The sequence below is a fragment of the Thamnophis elegans genome, chromosome 8 (genome assembly GCF_009769535.1).
Source record: "Thamnophis elegans isolate rThaEle1 chromosome 8, rThaEle1.pri, whole genome shotgun sequence".
Classification (NCBI taxonomy): Eukaryota; Metazoa; Chordata; class Lepidosauria; order Squamata; family Colubridae; genus Thamnophis; species Thamnophis elegans.
Genome location: NC_045548.1, coordinates 59145314 through 59170227, shown reverse-complemented (window position 1 = coordinate 59170227; position 24914 = coordinate 59145314). Strand labels below are relative to the sequence as shown.

Below are 24914 nucleotides of genomic sequence, written 5' to 3'. Positions count from 1 at the left end.
CATTATCCAAATTAGGGAACATTATTACTGCTAGTTAATTGAGACTGGGTCTCAAAATTTGGAGAAGGGTGACCCTTGAAATTTAAGTTCTTATTGGCTACTACTCTATTAAGAAATTTTTTGTTGGAAGGAAAAAAATAACATTTAAATAATTATAGCTTTTGTATGATGGTGCTATTTTAACTTTCCTTATTTACAGTTTTATCATTGAATATCTTCCTTCCTTCCTTCATCTATCTGTCTGTCCATCTGTCTGTCTGTCCAGCATCCATCCATGGATCCATGGATCCATGGATCGATCCATCCATCCATCCATCCATCCATCCATCCATCCATCCATCCATCCATCCATCCATCCATCCATCCATCCATCCACCACCCACCCACCCACCCACCCACCCACCCACCCACCCACCCACCCACCCACCATCTATCTATCTATCTATCTATCTATCTATCTATCTATCTATCTATCTATCTAATTTCTGTAGCTGCCCATCTCAGTTAATGACCCTGCACAGTTTACAATTCAAAAATACATTACAATTAAAAATATTAAAAATATTTAAAACACCAAAAACACTAAAAATATCCAGTTAAATATACATAGAAGCAAGATACTTGGTTAGTTAGCAATAGAGCCTGGAAAATGGGGCCCTTAATACATTCAGCATTTCAGGCATGAAAGTATAGTCAGATTTTTAGGACCTTATGAAAGGAGTGCTAATAGGATTTGGGCCATTCTAATCTTTGAAAGAAAGATTTTCCAGAGGGATGTTCTTTAACATTTACTTCTTCGTAAAGTCCAAAAACTACTATAGACAAAATTAGAAAATATGACCCCAGAGATACCTTGACAGAAAACAGTACCTTTTTTCCCCAAAATACAAAATCAGTAGTATGTCTACCATTAAATGCTGTGTGGTTTATTTGGAATGGAAAGATAATGTTGATGTTGTGAGATAATCTCAGTTTGAAAACTCAGTTTAGAATTTATAGTCAAATAGAGGCCTTAAAATGTCAAACTTTCAATCATCTTTTGGCAATCAAGATGTTAAACTATTTCAGTTATTCAGTTATGCAACATGGCAGCATATTCAATTAAAATATCTTCTGATTTCACATTTTGGTCCAGCATTGAAATCTGTTTTGGATTTTTCCAAATCTAAAGCAAACCCTTAAATAATATTTTCAAAATTAGTTATTTGGAATAAAGATTTAAAATACTCTTTAGTAATAAATCAGTGTTTAAGAGACTTAAAAGAAGGATTTTTCCAAAATAAAACATTCTTGACTTTGGAAAATACCACAAGACTGATAAGAGATCTCAGGACACTTAAGCACTGCCTCCAGCTTTCTGTCTTTTGCCCAGACTAGAGTTTAGTTTGCTTACAAATACTTTTCTTTTCCTTGCTTTTTAAAAGTCCACCACCTAGAAGATAGCGGGGACATAAAATTTACAGGTTAATACCCAGAATTTGTCAGAGTTTTCAAACTGACGGAATGGTCCCAAATTGGAGCATACTAATCCATAGAAAGGACAATTTCCCTCGTTATTTGTTATTAAAGAAACAGACTCGTCTTTTCTAAAAAGAAGTTGATTATCTAAAAGTCAATTGTCAGGCAGATATTCAAGCAGATAGGTGCCATTTTTTCCTTAATGATTATTATCCTTTTATTTTTGGGGAACTACACTTGTATATATAATTTGGATTAGGAAAGGGGGGGGGTAAGTACTCATTCACTTAAACAAGATCTAAATAACTAATGTAGGATGATAAGTGGAGTGTTTGGGTATGTGCAACCTCTTTGTTCTTTGTCAGCCTGATACTTAACTAAAATTCCTGCAGGTTGATGGATTGCTTTTATAGTAGTCTCCTCTTTCTTCTCTGCTCTTTAAAGTAAGCTAGAAGTAGATATAAAAGCTAGTGTCAAGCAGTTTTACTGGTTGTGTAAACTTTCAGTTAGAAGACCACCTATGGACCAGGAAACAAGCTGGACCTAACTATTTTTAAATATTTTGTAAATTTCCTAGTATTAAAATAAAAGCACACAAATGCCAATGACTCCAATATTAATGGAACTAAATAAAAACCTTTAAATTATTAACTCTATACTTCCAAAATAAGTTTAATTCATTAATTTATTAAATGTGCATGCTGTCCCTCTTACGAATGTTGGACACAGTGTTTAAAGTTCTAGGAAGTGGAATGAAAAGAAGTAAAAAGCAGTTTTCCAGTCTTCAACATTTTTTAATCTCCTTTGTGTTCTATGCTATTGCTTCCTTTTCCAATGTCTATGGAGATTCTCAGTCCTCCAGGTCATGGTTGTCCAACAGATGCTTTTTCAAGAGGCAATTGGACTTTCTGGTTTTTCTTTGAAGATGTTTTGCTTCTCATTCAAGAAGCCCCTTCAGCTCTGACTGGATGGTGGGGAATGGAAGGATTTATACTCCTTGCAGTCAGCATGAGGAAACTATAATTGTAACAAGTTGGAATTCCCCCTCCCCTAATTTTGGCTGAATGTTTTCTAAAACAATATCCACATAGACTAAATAATTCCCTTAACACTGTCAAACTATTCACTAAGGCTGCACTACTATTGATCTTCTCATCATTCCTATCACCCATCTCCTCCCACTTATGACAGTATGACTGTAACTTTGTTGCTTGTATCCTTAGATTTATATCGATTGTTTCCTAGTATGGTTTGATAGCTTATTGTACCCTATGACTATCATAAAGTGTTGTACCTTAAGATTCTTGATGAATGTATCTTGTCTTTTTATGTACACTGAGAGCATATGTGCCAAAGACAAATTCCTTGTGTGTCCAATCACACTTGGCCAATAAAGAATTCTATTCTATTTTGTACCCATAAAGCCTAGAATTGTAGATCCAGGAAATTTCTTTCATATCTACATTTGTATCAGTTTTATTCCTGATGAATTACTGTTGTTAATGTGTTCAGTTACTAAATGTTTACTCTGAGATTTTCCTACAAGGATTTTTGTAGAAGATCGAGATTTTACAGCTCAGCTTGCACATATCTTGAATCAGTTCAGTCTACTAGTTAAGGCACCAGGCTAGAAACATGGAAGTTCCACCTTAGCCATGAAAGCTAGTTGGGTGACCTTGAGCCAGTCAATCCCTCTTAGCCCAGCTTGCTAGGTTTTTGTTGGAAGAATAGGAAGAGGAAGGTACATTGTATATGTTCGTTGCCTTGAATTATTTGTGAAAATAATAAAGGCAGGATATAAGTTCATGAATAAATGAATCTCTAAAGAACACTAATGATAAACATACTCAAAGGGATGCTGTTCTGTATATGTCTGGGATGCAAATTTTAACATTTGTATATTACTATTTTTCATTTATTTCTTTGCTGGTTCAGTATTATGCATGCTTAAATGGGACTTAATACAATCATTGTTGTTTGAATTGGGCCTGTCCTGCCCTTATATGCAGTCAAATTTTATAGAATCCAAATAGTGAATTTGTTAGTCCAACAATGAGACAGTAACTCACTCTCTCTCTCCCCTCCCTCTCTGTTCGTGCATGCGTGTTATGGTTATAATATACTGATATCGAAGAGCTGGATATTGGCAAAATCACTTTCATAAATTTGTCTGAAAAATGTATTACCATATTTTTCAGAGTATAAGACACTCTGGAGTATAAGACGTACCAAGGTTTTGAAGAGGCAAATAAAAAAAAGTTTTTGCACTCTGCAAACATCCAAAAAATGGCCTGTTTTTCACAAAAATGGGCCCATTCCCCCCCAAAAAAGGCATGAATAGCCTTTATGGGGCTTGCAGAGTGCTCCTGATGGGAGTGGGGTGCCAAAAATGAGCAAAAACCGGCCCATTTTTCGCAAAACTGCCCTGTTTTTTTGTAAAAAAAAGGGGGGGCATGGATAGTCTTTAGGAAGCTTATAGAGTGCTCCTAGGGGCTTGGGGGTGGTGGTGGTAAAATTGAGCAAAAAATGGGCTGGTTTTTGCTCATTTCTGCTCTCCCCAGCCCCCAGAAGCTCTCTAAAAGCTTCCTACAAGCTATGAATGGCCATTTTGGTGAAGGGGGCGGGGTTTGGGGAGGCAAAAATGCTGTATTTAGTGTATAAGATGCACCCAGATTTTCAGCCTCTTTTTTGAGGGAAAAAGGTGCGTCTTATACTCCAAAAATACGGTATTTATTTATTGTAGATGAACTGCATATAAGCCAGTTTGAGATTTTTAACAATAAGGAATGGCTATAAATAAATGTTTTTAAATGAATACACATCTTATTTCCCTTAACAGACCAGCTTTCATTCTGTAGAGGATTGAGTTTAATGTAGATGCATTAGGGGGATGGGGGAAAATCCCCAGAGTGGAATCCATGGCATGGCACAAAGTGGTTTGGCCACGGTTGATCAGAACGTCTTTCCATGAATAAAGGACTGAGCAGTCTTCCTGCTATGCAAGGTTGATGGCATTCATTTTATGGCATTCGGAAATATCTACAGACCCCTCACATCCTGGACATAAATTGTTTCAACCTCTACCCTTAAAATGACGGTATAGGGCATTGCACATCAGAACAACTAGACACAAGGAAAGTTTTTTCCTCCATGACATCACTCTGCTAAATAACTAATTCCCACAACACTGTCAAACTATTTAGTAAGACTATATTACTATTATTCTTCTCATTTTTCCTATTACCTATTACCTTTTCTACTATAACATAACTCATAAATTATGACTATAACTTTGTTGTTTGTATTTATATTGTTTTATTTAGTTTCCTAGTATGATTTAGGTTGATTGCTTATTTAGTACTCTAGGACTATCACTGTTGTATCTTATGATTTATGATGAATGTATCTTTATGATAACTATGATAATAATTTATCAATATCAGTTATCAGTTAGACTTATATACCGCTTCATAGGGCTTTCAGCCCTTTCTAAGCAGTTTACAGAGTCAGCATATTGCCCCCAACAACAATCCGGGTCCTCATTTTACCCACCTCAGAAGGATGGAAGGCTGAGTCAACCCTGAGCCGGTGAGATTTGAACAGCCGAACTGCAGAACTGCAGTCAGCTGAAGTAGCCTGCAGTGCTGCATTTAACCACTGCGCCACCTCGGCTCTTGATAATATAAGTGATTTATCACTTATAGCTGTTATGTACACAGAACTTATGCACTGAAGACAATTCCTTGTGTGTCTAATCACACTTGGCCAATAGATAATTCTAGTCTGTTCTATTCTATTCTATTGATAGCGTGTAGCATGGTAGAATGTGGCTGAGTGAACTTTCTTTGTTATGAAACAGTGTGACTGACTGAAAGCCATTGCATGGGACGGTGGTAATTAGGTTCATGTTTAATGTGTGGGCAAAGGAACTCCTTGCCTTGCAAGCTTAATTCCCTTTTATTATCGTTGTGTAATCTGAGTAAGTTCTAACTAGGAGTTTAAGCATTTGGGTAGCTGGATTTTACAGCTATAATTTAGACATAGTTACACATTCCTCTGACAGTTGACCACTTCCTGTTAACATATTCAGCCCATAAAGTGCAAGGATTTGGGGCAGTAAATTGTCCATTTTCTGAGTTCCTAAATTTCTTCAACCCTCCTTTCATTAAAAGAAATCAAAGTTCCAGCCTTATCAGTACAATTATTGAAAGAGATTGATTTTATTCTTTTACCAATTATGCCGATTCTGTAATTATTTTGATTTCTGTAATGTTATTGAGTCACATGCTTTATATTTAAGAGGAATTTTGGATAGGTTAATATTTTATCATATCAGTTCCTTTGTTGTTTAAAAGTAGCGGGGAATGAATGAATTCAGTGTTCGTTTGTAATTATGATGATGATGATAAATTTCATCCAGAATTGAGGTAATCAAGCACTCAAAAAGCTAAGCTTAGTCATTCAGTTTACCAGTGTTTTGATTGCATTACTTTATGGCACAATTATTAAAAAAAAAAAGGTAATAAGGTAGCTATAGTTACATTCTTATGAATATAAGATCCAGGTATGGAAAGCATTATTTCAAACTATGCTTCTGTCTAATACTCTCAGTTCTGTTTTTTCCAATGCCTGCTTTTTTGGTATTTTATGTAAAAATGAATGTGTCCGTAATAGTTTAATGGCAGAGAGTGCTTCAAAATATTTATTTCTTCGGCTTTCTTTAGTTTCTCAGCATCTGATTTAGATATAGTGGAGGTTTTGTTACTTTTTTTGTAATTGCTTCTTATCTAAGTGAAAGCACGTTTCTTTATACACATTTTTGTTGGGGGGGGGAAATCTTTATCTGATCCTTGTGCATTTGAACTTGGCCTTCTGTGACAAAGACACGCTTGTTTGTGCCTTCATGGAATTTAACGAGAAGCTGGTGTTTTGGAAGTGAGAGCATCTTATTTCCTTGAGTAAGGCAGAGTAAAGTAACTTGTAATGCATATGTGATCGCACGGAGAAACTGAACACATAGGGACCCACTTATGTCATCAGAAAGCCAGGAAATTAAATTTTAGAAGGAAAAGCTCTTAAGTCTACAGTAGCCCGATCCCTGTAACTGAAATGTGTGCGATCAAAGTAGGATCATGCTACCAAGTGAAATCTTAATGTGTGCCAGCCATCGATAGTACCCATTCAATGACTCAAACATTCCTTCTTTCTGTTTAGAGCTCATGTAATCAGCTTTTACAACACAAAAAGGCAAGGCTTTTTAAAAAATTAAGTCATAAATTGTGTCAACTGCATGGGCACAAATACAAACTTTACAAACATGGAAAAATAGGAAGCCCATACCTAACAATAGCTTCTGCAGTTGTACCATAGGTACATAGTGATAATATTTTAGTTGAAATAATTGAGACATTTTCAGTTTTTCATGAATTTATGCCATGCAGTCCTTCTTTATAACAATGCTATTAGTGACGTCAATAACAGAAAATACATAAATTCATCCAGAGGTCATTTAATTTAATTCTTTATGACTGAGTATCCAGAAAAAAACCCCCACCGTATGACAATTTTTATGCCTCTAAAGCAGTGGTGGGATTCTCTTACCTTCCCTACTGGTTTGTAAATGTGAGTGAGCATGCTTTTGCCCCTGCTTCGCTTGCACACGCCACCTTCTGTGCATGCACAGAAGGTGGTGCATTATGTTGAGGAGCATTATGTGGGAGGAGCCTACCGCAACCGCTGCTACCGATTACCCTGAACTGGAGATAACTGGCTGAATACCACCTCTGCTCTAAAATTGAAGAATTCACACATTCTTCCTTCCAGAGTGAATTGTTTTCAATATTATTTGCACATTAGTGAAAAGTACAACTCCCACAGATGAATGTCATCTAATTTTTTTTTGCAAGTGAATATGTTTGATTAATTAAACGAATTCCTTTTGCTCTAGTTACTACAAAATCAGAAGAATATTTTATGTTTTGGTATAAGGATTTCTAAACCATTGTGGAAGCCTAGAATTAGAAGGGCCATTTAAGCTTTTGCATTCAACCACTTGATGATGTATGAATCCAATTAAGGCATCTTTGGCATAGGTTTGCTATTTATGGTTTGCTTAGATGCTTCTGGGAAAGATGCTCATCATCTGTTAAGAAATACCATCTTCAAGAATATCTTCACATACCTTTGAGTCAATGGACATTCCTCTGTTTTTTTCCCAAGACCTGAAAGTTGGAAACCTCTCTTCCATGTTTATATAATGTCTGCCTTGAGAATCTGTAGTTTTCACCTGGCAGTTTCAGTCCTTGTGATTCTTCTGTGTGATGTCCTTTTAGGTATTTGAATAATGCTACCATAAGCTAATTTTATTTTATTTTCTCAAAGTTAATTATTTCCAGTTCTTTACATCTTTGAATAGTACTTCATTTCCAATCCTCTGATCATCTTTATTGCTTGTCTCATAGTTTGTTTCAATTGCTCTAAATCCTTATGAACATGTGGTAGCCAGAACTGGACATAAGACAGGGGTCTGACCAAAGAAGAATATAATAGAATTTTTTACTTCATAAGATTTACTGTAGAGGTATACCTGTGTTTATCTTTTGGATATGACATAGATAGTTTAAATTTACTTTGTGATTGATGATCGTTCCTATTTCTGTGAAGCCAGTTGCCATCCATTATATTTTTGTGCATTTGTCTGTGTTAAATATTATTTTATTATCCAAACTAGGTAACATTATCAGTGCTAGCAGTAAGGAATCTTCATTTCAAACCTGAGCTACAAATATTCTCCTTTATCAGATAATTATGAATTTTGTTTCTATCATCTACACCTCTTACAATACTAAACAACACAGTATCAACAGTAGAGATCTTCAAGTTTCTAGGTTTCTATCATATCTCAAGACCTAAAATGGACATCTAATATCAAAAATGTCATCAAAAAAGCACAACAAAGAATGTTCTTTCTGCGCCAACTCAGGAAGGTCAAACTTCCCAAGGAGCCGCTGATATAGTTCTACAGAGGAATTATTGAGTCTGTCATCTGCACCTCCATAACTGGTTTGGAAGCTTTCTTTCTCCACTTCTTAAAGCATTTTTTCCTCTGCCGGTTCAGGTGAATAGGCAGGAAAAAATGCTTTACAAAGCTTTTTAAAAAGCTTCTGACGATCACATGGATCACCTGTGAGCTGCGCGATTATTGAAAGCTTTCCTCCCGCTTTTAAAAACATTTTTTCCTGCCTATTCGCCCAACCTGGCAGGGAAAAAAATGCTTTAAGAAGTGGGAAAAAAAAGCTTCTGATGATTGCGTGGCTCACAGGTGATCTGCGCGATCCTCGAAAGCTTTTTTTAAACTACCGGTTCACAGAACCAAGGACAATTGTCCCTACTGGTTTGGCTTGGAGGTGGTACTTACCGGTTGTCCAAACTACTCAAAATTTCCGTTACCGGTTCTCCAGAACTGGTCAGAACCTGCTGAATACCACTTCTGAGTCCAACCCTCTTCTCCATTCAGGAAACCTTATATCATCTCAGTCCAATAGTTGCCCAGTCTATTCTTGAAAATCTCTGGTGATGGAGAATCCATACCTCTGGGAGACAAACAGTTCCATTGAGTAATTGTTTTCCAGATTGATTACTGGGAGTGATAGATGGTTACCTCCCTCTGCTTTGGGTGATATGCAGGTTATATCCTTTCCTCCTTCACTTTAGCAAAGACTTCCAGGAAATAACATGGAATCAGTATCCACACTGAATGAACAAGGCTCTGGCAAAACAAATCAGTGTCAGGACTTTGGAGAGCTCAGTGCAGTAACCCATAAACTATGTTATCTCTCTGTATAAGAGCTGTTACTCCAATGCTTGCCTATGCTAAACTAAGATCTTTTTTAAAAAAAATCAAGTGATTCATTAGTTTCAGGTTGCTAACAGAAATTTTCAGACTTTTTGAAGGATGAGACACCTTTAGAGCTGAGAAAGTATGAAAACTATGGAAAGTCTGAACTTGAGATTTTAAATAATGGAAAAGGGACACCTTTAAGCCAGGAAGACATAAAAGAGAAGACGAGAGCTTCTCCGAGATCAGGGGTCTCCAACTGTGGCAACTTTAAGACCTGTGGACTTCCAACTCTCAAAATTCCTTAATCAGCAAAGCAAAGCTGGCTGAGGAATTCTGGGAGTTGAAGTCCACAGGTCTTAAAGTTGCTAAGGTTGGAGATCCCTATCCTAGAAAATAGTAATCAGAGAGTATTTACATTCTGCATATTTACTCAGGTTCCATTAGGCTTTTGATGTAAGGTATATAGAAGTATTGTATGTATGTTTATAGGTTTCAGGCTCAGCTATTTTAATGCTCAGTGGCTAAGATGCGATCAGAAAGTTTGGCAGTTCAGCGGTTCAAATCCTTAGCACCTCATAACGGAGTGAGCTCCTGTTACTTGTCCCAGCTTCTGCCAATCTAGCAGTTCGAAAGCATGTAAAAATGCAAGTAGAAAAATAGGAACCACCTTGGTGGGAAGGTAACAGTGTTCTATGTGCCTTTGGCATTTAGTCATGCCGGCCACATGACCAGGGAGACATCTTCGGACAGCACTGGTTCTTTGGCTTTGAAACGGAGATGAGCTCCGCCCCCTAGAGTTGGAAACGACTAGCACCTTTACCTATGAGATTGTCTTCATGTCTTATCTGGAAGTTTCAACTAATGCAGAATGCAGAATCTAGATTTCAGAGAAACCATAAAATGATTGAGGATTTTCATCCATATTTTCCCCACCTTTTTTTTCTATTTAGGAAAAAAAATAGCAATAAAGAAACATTACTTTTCTCTTTCTCTCTTTTAAGTAGAAGCGGCACTTTAGGTATTCCTTTGTTTATCAATATAATATTAGAGGGGAACAATTTGTAGGGAACAGGGATGCTTGAACTGCTTATAAAAAGCTTGTTATTGCTCATGAATTGAAAATTGCTTTTGAAATTTGGCAGGACTAATGCTTTTTTATTTATTTATGAAGTCGGGCTGAAAAAATTGGCTTTGTCCGCTCACTGCGTCTAACCTGGGTGCATGAAAACCTTAAGAAAAAATAGATAATGAACATGTTATTCATTTTCTCCTTAGCTGGACCCTGAATAGCTTACCAGTAGAAGTACACGTGAAACTCAAAAAATTAGAATAACGTGCAAAAGTTCATTTATTTCAGTAATGTAACTTAAAAGGTGAAACTAATATATGAGATAGACTCATTACATGCAAAGCAAGATAGTTCAAGCCGGGATTTGTCACAATTGTGATGATTATGGCTTACAGCTCATGAAAACCCCAAATTCACAATCTCAGAAAATTAGAATATTGTGAAAAGGTGCAATATTCTAGGCTCAAAGTGTCCCACTCTAACCAGCTAATTAAGCCATAACACCTGAAAAGGGTTCCTGAGCCTTTCAATGGTCTCTCAGTCTGTTTCAGTAGGAATCACAATCATGGGAAAAACTGCTGACCTGACAGTTGTGCAGAAAACCATCACTGAAACTCTCCATAAGGAGGGAAAGCCTCAAAAGGTAATTGCAAAAGAAGTGGATGTTTCCAAAGTGCTGTATCAAAGCACATTAATAGAAAGGGGAAAGTGTGGAAGAAAACGGTGTACAAGCTGCAGGGATGACCGCAGCCTGGAGAGGATTGTGAGGAAAAGGCCATTCAAAAATGTTGGGGACTTTCACAAGGAGTGGACTGAGGCTGGAGTCAGTGCATCAAGAGCCACCACACACAGACGGATCCTGGACATGGGCTTCAAATGTCGTATTTCTCTTGTCAAGCTGCTCCTGAACAACAAACAACGTTAGAAGCATCTTACCTGGGCTAAAGAAAAACAGACCTGGTCTGTTGTGGTCCAAAGTCCTCTTTTCTGATGAGAGCAACTTTTGCATCTCATTTGGAAACCAAGGACCCAGATTATGGAGGAAGAATGGAGAGGCACACATTGCAAGCCATGTCATCTGCTGGTGTTGGTCCACTGTGCTTCATTAAGTCCAGGGTCAATGCAGCCGTCTACCAGGAGATTTTGGAGAAGTTCATGCTTCCTTCTGCAGACAAGCTTCATGGGGACGCTGACTTCATTTTCCAGCAGGACTTGGCATCTGCCCACACTGCCAAAAGGACCAAAACCTGGTTCAATGACTGTGGGATTACTGTGCTTGATTGACTAGCAAACTCGCCTGACCTGAACCCCATAGAGAATTTATGGGACATTGCCAAGAGAAAGATGAGAGACATGAGACCGAATGATGTAGAAGAGCTGAAGGCCTCTATTGAAGCATCCTGGTCTTCCATAAGACCTCAGCAGTGCCACAGGCTGATAGCTTCCATGCCACACCGCATTGAGGCAGTAATTGCTGCCAAAAGGGCCCAAACCAAGTACTGAGTACATATGCATGCTTATACTTTTCAGAGGTCTGATATTGTTCTATGTACAATCCTCATTTTATTGATTGCATGTAATATTCTAATTTTCTGAGATTGTGAATTTGGGGTTTTCATGAGCAGTAAGCCATAATCATCACAATTATGACAAATCATGGCTTGAACTATCTTGCTTTGCATGTAATGAGTCTTATGTCATATATTAGTTTCACCTTTTAAGTTGCATTACTGAAATAAATGAACTTTTGCATGATATTCTAATTTTTTGAGTTTCATCTGTATTTTCTTAAAATTATAAGGATCAGAAATGAGACTTAGCTTCTATTGGAGTAGCTATAGAAATGAAAAAAAAATGTTTAAAGAATGTGATTTCCAAGTTTCCTGAGTGATCATAAACAGAACACCGCATACCTGATATAACAAAATTTGAAAGTAAATTTGGTAGATGAGACACTATCCAGGGGTAGCAAAATCAAGGAAAAAGAGTGAGAGAAAAAAATGACAAACTAGAGAGATATAACTATTGAAGGGGGTAAATTATGGGAAAGCTCTTACTTATAGTTATTGGTCTGTTAAGAAGAATAAAAAACAGATGAAATATTTTTTTTAACAAGAGCTAAATATTTTGGCTATTGAAGATTTACACCCTGCCCCCAATATTTATGTCTTTAGACATTGATTGGATTATTCCTAGATTCTGGGAATTTACAAAGAACATTGGGTATTTCTTTGGTTTGTTCTTTGTATCATATTATTCTTTAATGAATAAAAATATTGTAATATAATAGTTGCTATTGTTAGTATTATTTTAGAAGCAATGAAAAAAGAAATACGTTGGATGCATAACAAGAGACAAAACAAATGAGGCTTCCAGTACATCAATGACACTCAATACTCAATTAAGTGTATAATATTGACACCCTTTGCAGCTGAAGTTTTCTTTTGAAATTTCAATTGGAATAGGATACATCTTCTGGTGGCAGACACATCAAAGCAGAGTTTGCCACATGTTGAAAGAACTTATCTGGAGAATAATAGACTGCACAAATAGCTATATTCTTCTGTGGGGTATGAAGTGTGGGATGTGTGTGTGTGTGTGTGTGTGTACAGTAAATCATCTGTTGACCTGTGAAATGCCATAAATTGTTGGTCAAAATAACTAATGCTGACTAGAATTGAGAAACCAGGCCCTTGGGAATCTTTGTGTGATCTATAATCAGCCATCACTAAGTTAGTGCTTTCCAGATGTGTTCGTCGAAGATGCCTGCTCTGCCCATCGCACAAGACTGTTGGCCGAGGATGATGAGAGATGGTGTTCCCTGCATCTGGAAGGCACCAGTTTGGGGAAGGTTGATGCATAGCTTTAAAGCACAGCTTTAGATCTGAAAGAACTGCAGTGCAATGTGTTTTGTTGTCATTCTTAAAATAGGCAGAACCTATCTGTTCCTGAGCAGCTGCAATCAAGATGTTCCTTCCCATTAGTAGCAATTAAGCTTAACTCAGTGCTGAATTATCTGGTCTTCTTCTCTTTTGCAGGCTGGTTTCATAAAGTGCTCTTCTCTAACACATTGCTATCATACAGTAGGGCTCAGGAAGGCTTGTGGAAGGAGTGATAGTGTTGCTGACATTGTTGTTTGTTGTTGCAGGGGTAAATTCTTACATGCTGTCCCAAAGGTGCTTTTTCAAGAGGCAACTGGACTCTCTTTGTCACCTGAATAATGCAAATGGGTGTGGGACCTTCTTGGAACTGGATCTGAGAGCTCAGATAAACCTCCAAGTGGCCCCAATGACTCTGAGAGAGTAGTGCTAATGACCAGATGACTGCAAGGAGTATAAATCCTAACATTCAACACACCATTCAGTCAGAACTGAAGAAGCTTCTTTTGATGAGAAGTGAAACATTTTCAAGGAAAAACAAAGAACGTCCAGTTGAAAAAGCCTCTTTGGGATAACCATGACCTGGATGACCAAGAACCTCCATAGACTCTTACACGCAGTTGTCCTATTGCTGTAAACACAGATTGGGCCTGATGGGAGTCAGCCTGCATTTATTACAGCATCCAGAAATATTGGAAAAATTATGATTTCACCACTTCCTTCCCTCCCCTGTATATTTATTCTGCGAATCATGCACTATCCAAGCATAAAATAAGATCTCTTTCCGGCCCCCCCTTTTTTGCTTCCCCAAAATATGGGAAAAAGGATACAAGCCCTTGAACTGCTCTACCTCTTACCCAATGGCTGTCAAGTACTTTGGCTTTGACACCCAATAGATCTCTCCCACTCTTTCCATTCTGGTTTCTAATAGGCCAAGCTACAATGATTCTTGCACTATTCATGATAAATAGTGTGTGTTCATGTGTTCTTCAAAGGTGGAAGATATGAGTTTTGACAGCCAGCTGCATTACATGGGAAACATATGGGATCATGAGCAAATTGTAGTTCCCTTACAAAGATAAGTCATAATTTATTTGTGATATTAAGTTAAGCTTATATTTTATGCATTGCGTCATGTTCCATCTGTAAGCACTTGGAAGATGGTGGAAGATTGAGTAAGAGTTATGATGGCTACCAGCATTTTTCCCAGGGCTGTAGCGACACGTGAAATGAAACCAGTGATGGGTTTCAAAAATTTTTTAGAACCTCTTCCATAAGTGTGGCCTGCTTTGTGGGAGTGGCTTGCCAGCCATGTGACCGGGTAGGGGTGGCTTGACAGTCATGTGACTGGGTGGGCATGGCCAACTTGTAAAATGTGGTGAAACTCACTTAACAACGCTCTTGCTTAGCAACCAAAATGTTGGCTCAGAAACTCTGGCATTTGAAGCACGCAAGTCTTAAAACTGTCAAGTTACAAGATCCTTGCACCCCTAACCCTTTAGAAAAAAAACCCCCAGGGGTGTTCAAACCTGACAGCTTTAAGACTTGTGGACTTCAACTCCCAGCATTCCTTCTCCAATCATGTTGGCTCAGGAACTCTGGCATTGAAGCACGCAAGTCTTAAAGCTGTCAAGTTACAAGACCCTTGCACCCCTAACCCTTTAGGAAAAAACCCCAAGGATGTTCAAACTTGATAGCTTTAAGACTTGTGGACTTCAACTCCCAGAATTCCTCCTCTCGGTCTTCATCTTGATGTGCGGACGAGCACATCAAGGGGGTAGGGAGCAGGAACCGGTTCTAAACGGCACTGTAGATTTGTGGAACCTCTTCTATAGAAGAGGTTAGAACTGGCAGGAACCCACCCCTGCATGTAACATGGAATATGCTATTTATTACAGGCAATTACATCATTGGTAGTTCATTGTGTGCAATTGAGTCCACTCTGACACTGTAAGACCAGTAAACAGAATTATGCATGACTCAATTGTGAGTTGTAAAGCCTGTATTTTACCTCTTTCTAGAGATCCAGGAAAACTAGTTCAGTCTGCAGAGCTTCCTTACGCAAAGCTTCCTTACACAATGATGAAAGAAAAAAAAAGATCTTAAGTGAAGATCAGACTCAAAGATACTTACAGTGTGTAAACTGGCAGATGAAGATCTTTGCGGAAAAAATATTCAGAGCATCGTTTTGAGTAGTCAGTTGCCCGTCATTACCTCACTTAAAAAAAAAAGGTTGTTTGATTAAATTATTTATTCTTCAAAAGATAAAGAGACATGTTTTCTTGAAAAGCGTGGAGCTCATTGAGGAAGGAGAGACTGCTGGTGGGACTATCATCATAATTAGAGATATAGGGATAGGAGTGCTAATGAACCACAGTGGTGCAGTGGTTAGAGTGCAGTACTACAGGCTACTTCTGCTGGCTGCTAAGCGGCTTGCAATTTGGCAGTTCAAATCTCACCAGGCTCAAGCCTTTCATCCTTCCAAGGTGGGTAAAATGAGGATCCAAATTGTTGGGGGCAACATGCTGACTCTATAAACCACTTAGAGAGGGATGTAAAGTGGTATATAAATCTAAGTGCTATTGCTAATACCAACTGAAAAGTTAGAAAATATTGAAACAAAAATCTTTCTAGTGTACATAGTGTGGGAGGGGGCAGATTGGGTTATTTAATGTAATTTTAGAACACTGTAAACTGCAATTTAATAAAGTATGAATTATAAAAAAGTAAAGGTAAAGGTTCTCCTTGCACATACAGTATGTGCTAATCATTCCCGACTCTAGGGGGCTGTGCTCATCTCCATTTCAAAGCCAAAGAGTCAGCGCTGTCTGAAGACTTCTCCGTGGTCAGGTGGCCAGCATGACTAAACGCCAAAGGTGCACAGAACCTTCCCACCAAAGGTGGTCCCTATTTTTCTACTTGCATTTTCACATACTTTCGAACTGCTAGGTTGGCAGAAGTAGGACAAGCAACGGGGGCTCACTCTGTTACGCAGCGCTAGGGACTCAAACCGCCAAACTTCCGACCTTTCTGAGTGACCAGCTCAGCGTCTTAGGCACTGAACCACAGAGTCCCTTGTACAAATCATAAAATTGTACAAATAGGATGGAGTCATTGGAGGGGAGAAAAAAGGGCAATTTGTATTCCCTCTGATGGTTGTATACCTTGCACTGTGTATAATTAAATTTTCTGCAATAAACAGTAGCATCGTTTGCAGTCTGCATAATGTATAATAATGTAATAATGTAAAACAAGCAACCCCCATCCTAGTGCTCAGTGTGCTTTTGTGATCTTATCTACTATTCTGGCTTCCAAATGTGTTTTTCTTCTTGTTTATTTAATACAGGAATTTTAATAAATGCGCAATTGTCTTTCCCATCATAGTCATTTTTAATCTCTTGTTTTGAATCGTGTCAACATACTCTTCCATCTGTTGTTCATGCCTATAGTCCTCCCAAATTTGGAAAACAGTTTGGCATTTCCCAGAAAACACAATGTGCTGTTGAAATGGATGTATTTCTGTGACAATGCAGTCCAATTCTAGTTTATAAAATTTGGTTGTCTTTAGTTGGAGGGAAAAGGGAAAAAAGTGCTTAAAAACTCTTCTGAATAATTCCTCCAGCTCAGCCATTTGCAGAATTTTCCCCCTAGAACCAGGTGTTTGCAGGAATATTTTTTTTTAAATACTGAAATGTAACATTAATGCAATGAAAGAGCCAAAAAAATTAGATAGTTTTCCATTTCTATGCCAGATGTTCTCACTCAATATAAAGAATGTTTGAGATCAGTTTTTTTAAAAATATCTAATATTTTTTCCACCTGTTTTTTTTTTAAAATAAAACCCTGGATCTATCTCAGAGGCTGTAAGATTTAGAATATCCTTTAAACATAGATTTGAAATGTCTGCACAAATCCACACTGGTTATTAGAGTCATATCTACCTTTAATGGAGATCTGAAACTGTTTATAATAGCAATAGCACTTAGACTTATATACCACCTTGCAGTGCTTTACAGCCCTCCCTAAGAGGTTTACAGAGTTATCTTATTGCCCCCAACAATCTGGATCCTCATTTTGCTGACCTCAGAAGAATAGAAGGCTGAGCCAACCTTGAGCCTGGTGAGATTCGATCTGCCAAATTGCAGTCAGTCAGCAATCAGCAGAAGTAGCCTGCAGTACTGTGTTCTAACCACTGAGCCACCACTGAGTCACACACACACTGACACCCATGGTATATAAGTCTACACTACGGGTGTCAAACTCTGATTACATGACAAAGGGCATTCTGCAATGGCTGTTAGTGTGAAAATCGGTCATAAGTTACTTTTTTCAGTGCTGTTGTGGCTTCGGATGGTCACTAAATGAATGGTTGTAAATTGAGGACCACCTGCATATTATTGTTGGTGCATTAAAGAAAGTTTAGAAAATGATGCCTTCATCGAAGGAAGTTATCTGATTTTTCATTGTGCCTCCAGTTTCAAACAACTTTGAAAAGCAAAAGCAATTTTGCTTTGTCAATTGCTGGCAATGAAACGTAGGAGATTTTAAGACTTATGGAGTGTTCCATTTTTAGGAAAGTATAAATAAAAGTTCACATGACCCTTGTTTCCTTTAGGAAATAGGTGCTTAGAAAACAGCTTGTCTGTACTGAAAAGCCCATGTTTTTCAAATTTTGAACCTTTTGAGTCTTGAGTGTTTGGACTGAACTGTGAAGTGTAAATAGCATATGTTCTCAAGGACACTTTTTTTGGGGGGGGGAGGGGGGTGTTTAATATCTCAAGGGGTTTCCCTTCCCTTTTCTTAGTAATTATAGACTATTCTCATTCTGTACTTACCCTCTTAAGGGCTGTTGCTAGAGAAGTAAGGAGGAGTTCAAAAGAAAGATGGTTCCAAAGGGCGGGGGTGGGGGGAAGCACATACATTATAGATTCACAACATTTAGCTTCAAAGCAATAATAATTACACTTGGGGTGAAAAGGATGGGAGTTTCAAAGTGATTTCCATCAATCTGACTTTGATAATGGGAAATACTTTGAACCAAGAACGAATTTAAAAAGGGGGGGGAGTGCAGAAATACTAGTTTAGTTTAATGAAATTTGTATGCTGCCCACTCCCATTGGGACTCTACTAGCTTTCCTTTCCCCCCAAATGGAGCAGGTATGGGAAAAGGCATCTTGATAGGATAATTGTGAAAATCATATTGAGAAAATCCATGGTTTTTTCCATTGCTTTAATAATCTAGGATAATGCGTATTTCCTAGTCGATGAGAGATATCTGCTTTTTTCCCCTCCACCTGTCTTGCTTAGTCAAAAACTTCATTAATTAAAGGCAAGTGTTTCTGGGTTAAAATAGACATAATTTGTATTCTCTGTCTTGCCCCAAACTCAGACCTACAAAAAAATAAATAAACAAATGAGCAGTATTCTAGAAAGCATCTTACCTTTAGATTTGATTTTGTACATAAATGTATTTTCATATGTAACATACAAGTATGTTAATAATGTTAAGATACAGCTTTGCTAACCTAGTACTAGTTAGATATTTGGAGCAGCTCAATGCCAATTTTGTCTGGTTTATGCATGGATTAAAAATATACAAACCAATTTAGTGCATTATTAACGATGTGCATTTGTCTCAGGTTTGTGATATCATTAGCAAGTAGCACTGCAAAACATGAACTGGATCAAAATCTGGACAAAATCCAAACATTCATGAAAATGAGGTATAAATAAATTCATTTTTTCTTAATCATATGCAAAGTTATATTTATAGGCAACATTGTTTTAGAGAGTTAGGCACCAAGCTGCATGCAAATTGTAGTGCAAGGTTTTATAAAAAGACAATACTGAAGGCATATCACTCAAATTTGGCAGGTTCAAAAAAATGAGAAAATGAAAGAAAACAAAATTGGCATAATCACCAGTCCATTGGATTGATAATCTCAGAGATGCCAGATGCTTTTTAATTATTCAACAACATAAAATTAGGTACATCTGGTCCTCTAATTTTATATACCATTCACCATGGCAATCATTATTCATTTAATCAGCAAATGTATTTCTAAATGATCCATTTTGGATAAGTCATTAGAAGTAGAAATGTAGAAAGCTCCCTGTTCTGTAGAATGGAAACTATGAAACTATGTGATGCCTATACGCGAGATAGCTGCAGTGGCACAGTGGTTGGAATGCAATATTGTAGCTAACTCTGCCCACAGCCAGGAGTTTCATCCTAACCAACTCAAAGTTGATACAGCCTTTCTATCCTTGCAAGGTGAGTAAAATGAGGACACATATTTTTGGGGGCAATATGCTGACATTGTAAACCATTTAGAGCAGGGCTGTCAAGCTCCCGGCCTGTGGGCCAGATGCGTCATGCACTGGTCACACCCACGCCTGGTTTAGTGAAAGGGGAAAAAAAGTTCCGATATGTCACGTGATGCTGTCGTGACGATGTGAGTTTGACATCTCTGATTTAGAGAGTGCTGTAAAATGCTATGGAGTGATACATAAGTCTAAGTGCTATTGCTATATTACCTCCTCCTGCTTTAAAAAAGAGTAAGTAGGTAGGTAAGCAGGTAAGTAAATAAGTAGACTAGGCCAAGGGTCAGCAACTTGTGGCTCTGGAGCTGCATGTGGCTCTTTCATCCCTCTGCTGTGGCTCCCTGTTGTCGGTCGGCTCCATAATTGATAGGGCTTTCAGTTAGGACAGGTAGAGGAAAAAGGATGCTGTGCTAGGAGGAGACTCTACGGTGACTTGATGTACTTCTGGTTGGCTCCAGAATTGAATAGGGGGCTTCTGGTTAGCACTTTTGTGGCTCTTTGAGTGTTTAAGATTGCCACCCCTGGACTAGGCTGATAGTAGAACGTATAAGCAGATTACATCTAAGGTAATCTCCAGCCCAGAATTGGCCATGATGTCTTTAAGAAAAGGTTCATATTCATCGACAGAACCCGTAGTTTCATGTAGAAAGTATAATAATCAAAATGTGATAGCAGGAAAGGCTTGCCTATAAAACCAGAGTGGTGTAGTTGAACCTGTGTTCGCTAAAGAGATGAGTTGAACCAAAATAAACTGTACAGAAAGGCAGGCTGCTTGAATTAATAACATTTTGGATCACACAATCAAATAATAAAGGAGTTTGTAAGAGTGATTAATTCATTGTGGTATAATATCTGCCGGGTGTGGTTATGAGATATTGATTCATAAGATGGCTTAGTAGCAAATTTGTAGTGTTGTTTCCTGATTGGTTCCTTTTCCAAGAGGCGGGAACGATGTGTTTTCTGAACCATCAATCTAAGAAGTTTGTTTTATTTGACTAACGAACAAAAGAGAGGTAGAAATACAACTGCAAGAAGGGATCGACGCAAGCTCAACATGGATAAACATAACAATTAAAACATGGAAAAAAGAAAGAAAAGGTCTGGAAATTATGTTACAAAAGAAAGAACAGGTCTGGAAATTATGTTTTATAAACAGACAATTCCAAAACCTTTGAGCAAAGTCTTTGTCTTTGCCTCTTTGCTGGAAAAAGATGAATTCAACATGGCTCTGTAATCCAATACTGTATTTCAGGTGTAGACGTTTCCTTCCAGTGTAATATCTTAGCCTATTCCCATAGCCCATACCCTTATTTATATCTTAAAGGTAAGGTAAAGGTAAAGGTTCCCCTCACACATATGTGCTAGTTGTTCCTGACTCGAGGGGGTGGTGCTCATCTCCGTTTCAAAGCCGAAGAACCAGTGCTATCCGAAGACATCTCCGTGATCATGTGGCCAGTATGTCTAAATGCCGACAGTGCACGGAATGCTGTTACCTTCCTACCAAAGGTGGTCCCTATTTTTCTACTTGCATTTTTACATGCTTTTGAACTGCTAGGTGGGAAGAATCTGGGACAAGTAACGGGAGCTCACTCCATTAAGTGGGGCTAGGGATTCGAACTGCTGAACTGCCGACTGATCAACAAGCTCATTGTCTTAGCAACTGAGCCACCATGGCCCTTATTTATATCTTTATAAAGAGCTATCAAACACTGGTTATTATAACCAAGAAGAACATATATGTGTTAGCATACAGCAAGCATCACAGACTTATATTAAGAATCTAGTTGATAGTGTGACATTCATCAAAAATAATTCACAACAAAACTATGGGAGTTGATGTTGCAACTCCTGAGTTACATTCCAACAAAAGGAAGATTATGACCAACTTTTATCAAGTTTGACACTAATCGAGTGTGTCCTCTGAAGGCAGGACAGTCCTTAGAATTTAGGACCAGCCCATTTCAGGGCAAAACAAATCAAGAGCATCAAATCTGACCTTCAACATTTTTTAACCAAGTAACTAGTTTTCTTAGAATTGAGCCCAAAGGATGGCAAAGGAAGAGCAGAGGTGGCACAGTGGTTAGAGTGCAGTACTGCAGGCCACTTCAGCTGACTGCTATCTGCAGTTCGGCGGTTCAAATCTCACCGGCTCAAGGTTGACTCAGCCTTCCATCCTTCCAAGGTGGGTGAAATGAGGACCCAGACTGTGGGGGCAATATGCTGACTCTGTAAACCGCTTAGAGAGGGCTGAAAGCCCTATGAAGCGGTATATAAGTCTAACTGCTATTGCTATTGCTAAGTTAAAAAATTAAGATGAAGTATAAATGTAGCTTCAAATAATTTTCAGTTGTATCTTTCCCATCTCTTGAACCTGAAGGAGCGATAATTAAGAGCAATGTTCAAAGATTGACAAATACTGGATCTAACAGGATTTCCTCCCAAGATTGTTACATTTCACTGCTCTGTTTAATAGTGGTCACAGGAGTGAATGTACCCTTTCTTTTCTTAAATAATATAATTGGAGACCTAACCAGATTGCTTGAAGTTCGCTGAGTTGATTCTTGATCTGTCTTCTGTCCATTCTTGTGATATAATTTGAAGACTTTAAATAGAGCAGTCCATTCTCAATTTCCAGCATTTGACTGTTTCAGGGATTTGGGTATGGGTTGACGCTTAACTTTTATTTGTTTAAATCCCAGAAAGGTCGATATTTAATGGGTTTTGGATGCAGTGGACAAATTAAAATCCATTCTAATGTTATGGATAAGATTTTATTCTTTCTGGAAATGATTAGGAAACAAAGGAAAAATGCATGGACGTGTGTCTGTCTGTCTGTCTTTATATGGGTGTGTGGGAGGAGTCAAAGTTCATTAATGATTGCTCCTGCTGGCTATAATTTTTTTTACTATATTTAAAGGGTTCATTTGAAGATTTTTTGCATTTGGATTATTACTCCTGTATTTGTACTGTTATTTTAATATTTAATAAATCAACTGCACCCTGACCTCAGCATAGCTTTTCATAGTATATGTTTGGTAGAAATGTTTTATTTGTGCGTCTGTTTACAAACACACACACACACACACACACACACACACACACACACACACACACTTTTTATTGTAGCAAAGCAAGTTAAAAGTGGGCTTAGTTGTATGTGAAAATTTATAGTGACCGGCTTATAGAAATGCTTTATACTTTTGGACATTTTTATTAATGACTTGAATGAAAAGTAGAAGAAATGGTTAGCCAGTGTTTAGAGGATACCACGATAGCTCATAATTTTATGAAAATAAAATTGAAAACAAGAGAGTTGTGTTAAGTTTTAAGAGAAAGAAATTTAGTAGCAGGGAGGAGAATGACCTGTGCAAGGGAATTGGAAATCAAATGCACAGATCAAGAATTGGGGCATTTGACTTCTGTATGTAGAAAAAAAAAAACACCTTGGAGCAATAGTTGAACACAAGCCAAATATAAGAAGGTTGCTACAGAAAAGGCTAATAATTTGGTATCTTAACAAATCCATCATGGGAATAATATTTCTACTTATTCTGCAAGAAGGATTTAACAAAATAATTCCATCAATCAAATTTTGTTGTGGATGCTTTAATTGAACAGGAACTTGGCTCCGACAGCCTAAATACCCATTTCCAATGTGTTGCTTTTATGTTATATTAAAACAATGAAATAATTTTTTATAAAATATTTAATAATAAATGCACCCTGTCTACTCAATTTTTCTTTAGTTGTTTGTCGTAAACAAAACATGAATGATGCTGTATGATTATTCTTTACATGGTTAATATTATGCTTTAATATTATCATTTTTCTTCCCCTCCCTTTTCTCTCTCTGAAAAAAAAACATAGCAAACTATGGGCCGAATCCAATTTGCAAAGGTTGTTTGTTTTGCTCAAAAGATAATGGATGCATCAGATGTCAACATAAGTTGTTCTTCTTTCTACGAAGAGAAGAAATGAGACAATATGGGGAATGCTTGAATTCCTGCCCATTGGGGTACTATGGTCTTCGTGCCCCAGACATGAACAGATGTTCAAGTAAGTTTTCTCTGCTTAATGTTTTGAAGTCTGAAATTCACTCACTTATGACTTCATTTTGAAAATGATTGAATGCGTAAAACTGAAACTTTGGTAAATTATTACAACACATTATATGATTCTTAGAGAATCTCCAATTATGTCATATGACACAATGTATAAATTGATATATTTTTCTATTCCTTGCGCAAAACCAATATACTTGTTTTGTTTTAATCTGCTATTGCATTTCCTCCCCTTTCTTACTTTTAGAAACTTCTGTAATTCTGTTTTAGATAATTTTGATTTATGTGGATTTTGGTGTATTAATTTTTGAAATACCCCTGCTCCCCTGGCATATGGATGCTCCTCTTGTTACTTTTACTGATTTCCTTGGAAAAGTGAGAATTTTTTTTGGGTGGGGGGGGAGTAAAGTCAGAGACGAATGATTGAAGTCACCTGAAATGGAGAGGTTATGCAAGAAAATCCATAGATAATTTTAGTATACTATAAAGGAAAACCAATGATAAATTGGGTTGTCTAATAGCTAGTGGAATGAACCCAAGGAAATAATTTTCAACTTTGATTTAATTAGATCGTGCAATCTTGTATTTGCAGAATTTTCAAAGCAAATCTCTGAAAGTAATAGTATTAGCATAACTCCCATTGATTTCACCATGTAACTTCATGTAAAGGTAGTCCTTGATTTACGACTCTTATGACAGCCTTGGAAAAGTGACTTATGACTTACTTGCAGTTTTGGTCATTGCATTACACCTCCCCCCCTCCCCCATATCACATGATTGCAATTCAGGGGCTTGGCAACTGGCTCTCGTTTATACTCCTGCAGTCATGTGGCTGTAATTTGCAACTTTTTTTTGCCAATTTCTGGCAAAAACACCCATTGGGAAGCTGGATTCAAATAACAATTGTTTGATTCACTTAATGATAAAACAAATAGTAAAATTGCATCTTAATCGACTTTTACAACTGAAATTCCAGTCCTAATTGTGCTTGTATGTTAGGGATTGTCTGTAACATATTTAAATGGTTAGTAGCTTATTTTAGATTTAACCTCTTCCTGGTTCCTTGGGTTTCCAACTTCAGTTCACTATTAGGAAAAATTAAGGTTTGAATGCTAAATATAATTATTAAAGTATCTGAGCATAAAACACTGTTGGCATTTTCTATTTCTGGATGTTTCTTATTTACACTAGAAATTGGCTAAAGCTTGATAGCGACTTTAAAATGTTAGGCTAAGATAACTCTGTAAATGATAGACCCATATGAGCATGAAGGAAGGTAATAG

The 24914-nt window shown here is 37.5% G+C and overlaps 1 protein-coding gene across 2 annotated transcripts in view; it reads left to right on the top strand.

Annotated features, from left to right (window-relative positions):
* RSPO2 (R-spondin 2) overlaps positions 1-24914 on the top strand; it is a 129675-nt gene that overhangs the window by 48409 nt on the left and 56352 nt on the right. Inside the window, exon 2 of one of the 2 annotated variants that reach the window (XM_032223305.1) lies at positions 23438-23626. The exons of the other annotated variant lie outside the window; for it this stretch is intronic. Within the exon in view, the coding sequence (XP_032079196.1) occupies positions 23438-23626 (189 nt within the window). The remainder of the gene's footprint in view (positions 1-23437; positions 23627-24914) is intronic. 2 annotated transcript variants of the gene reach the window in all.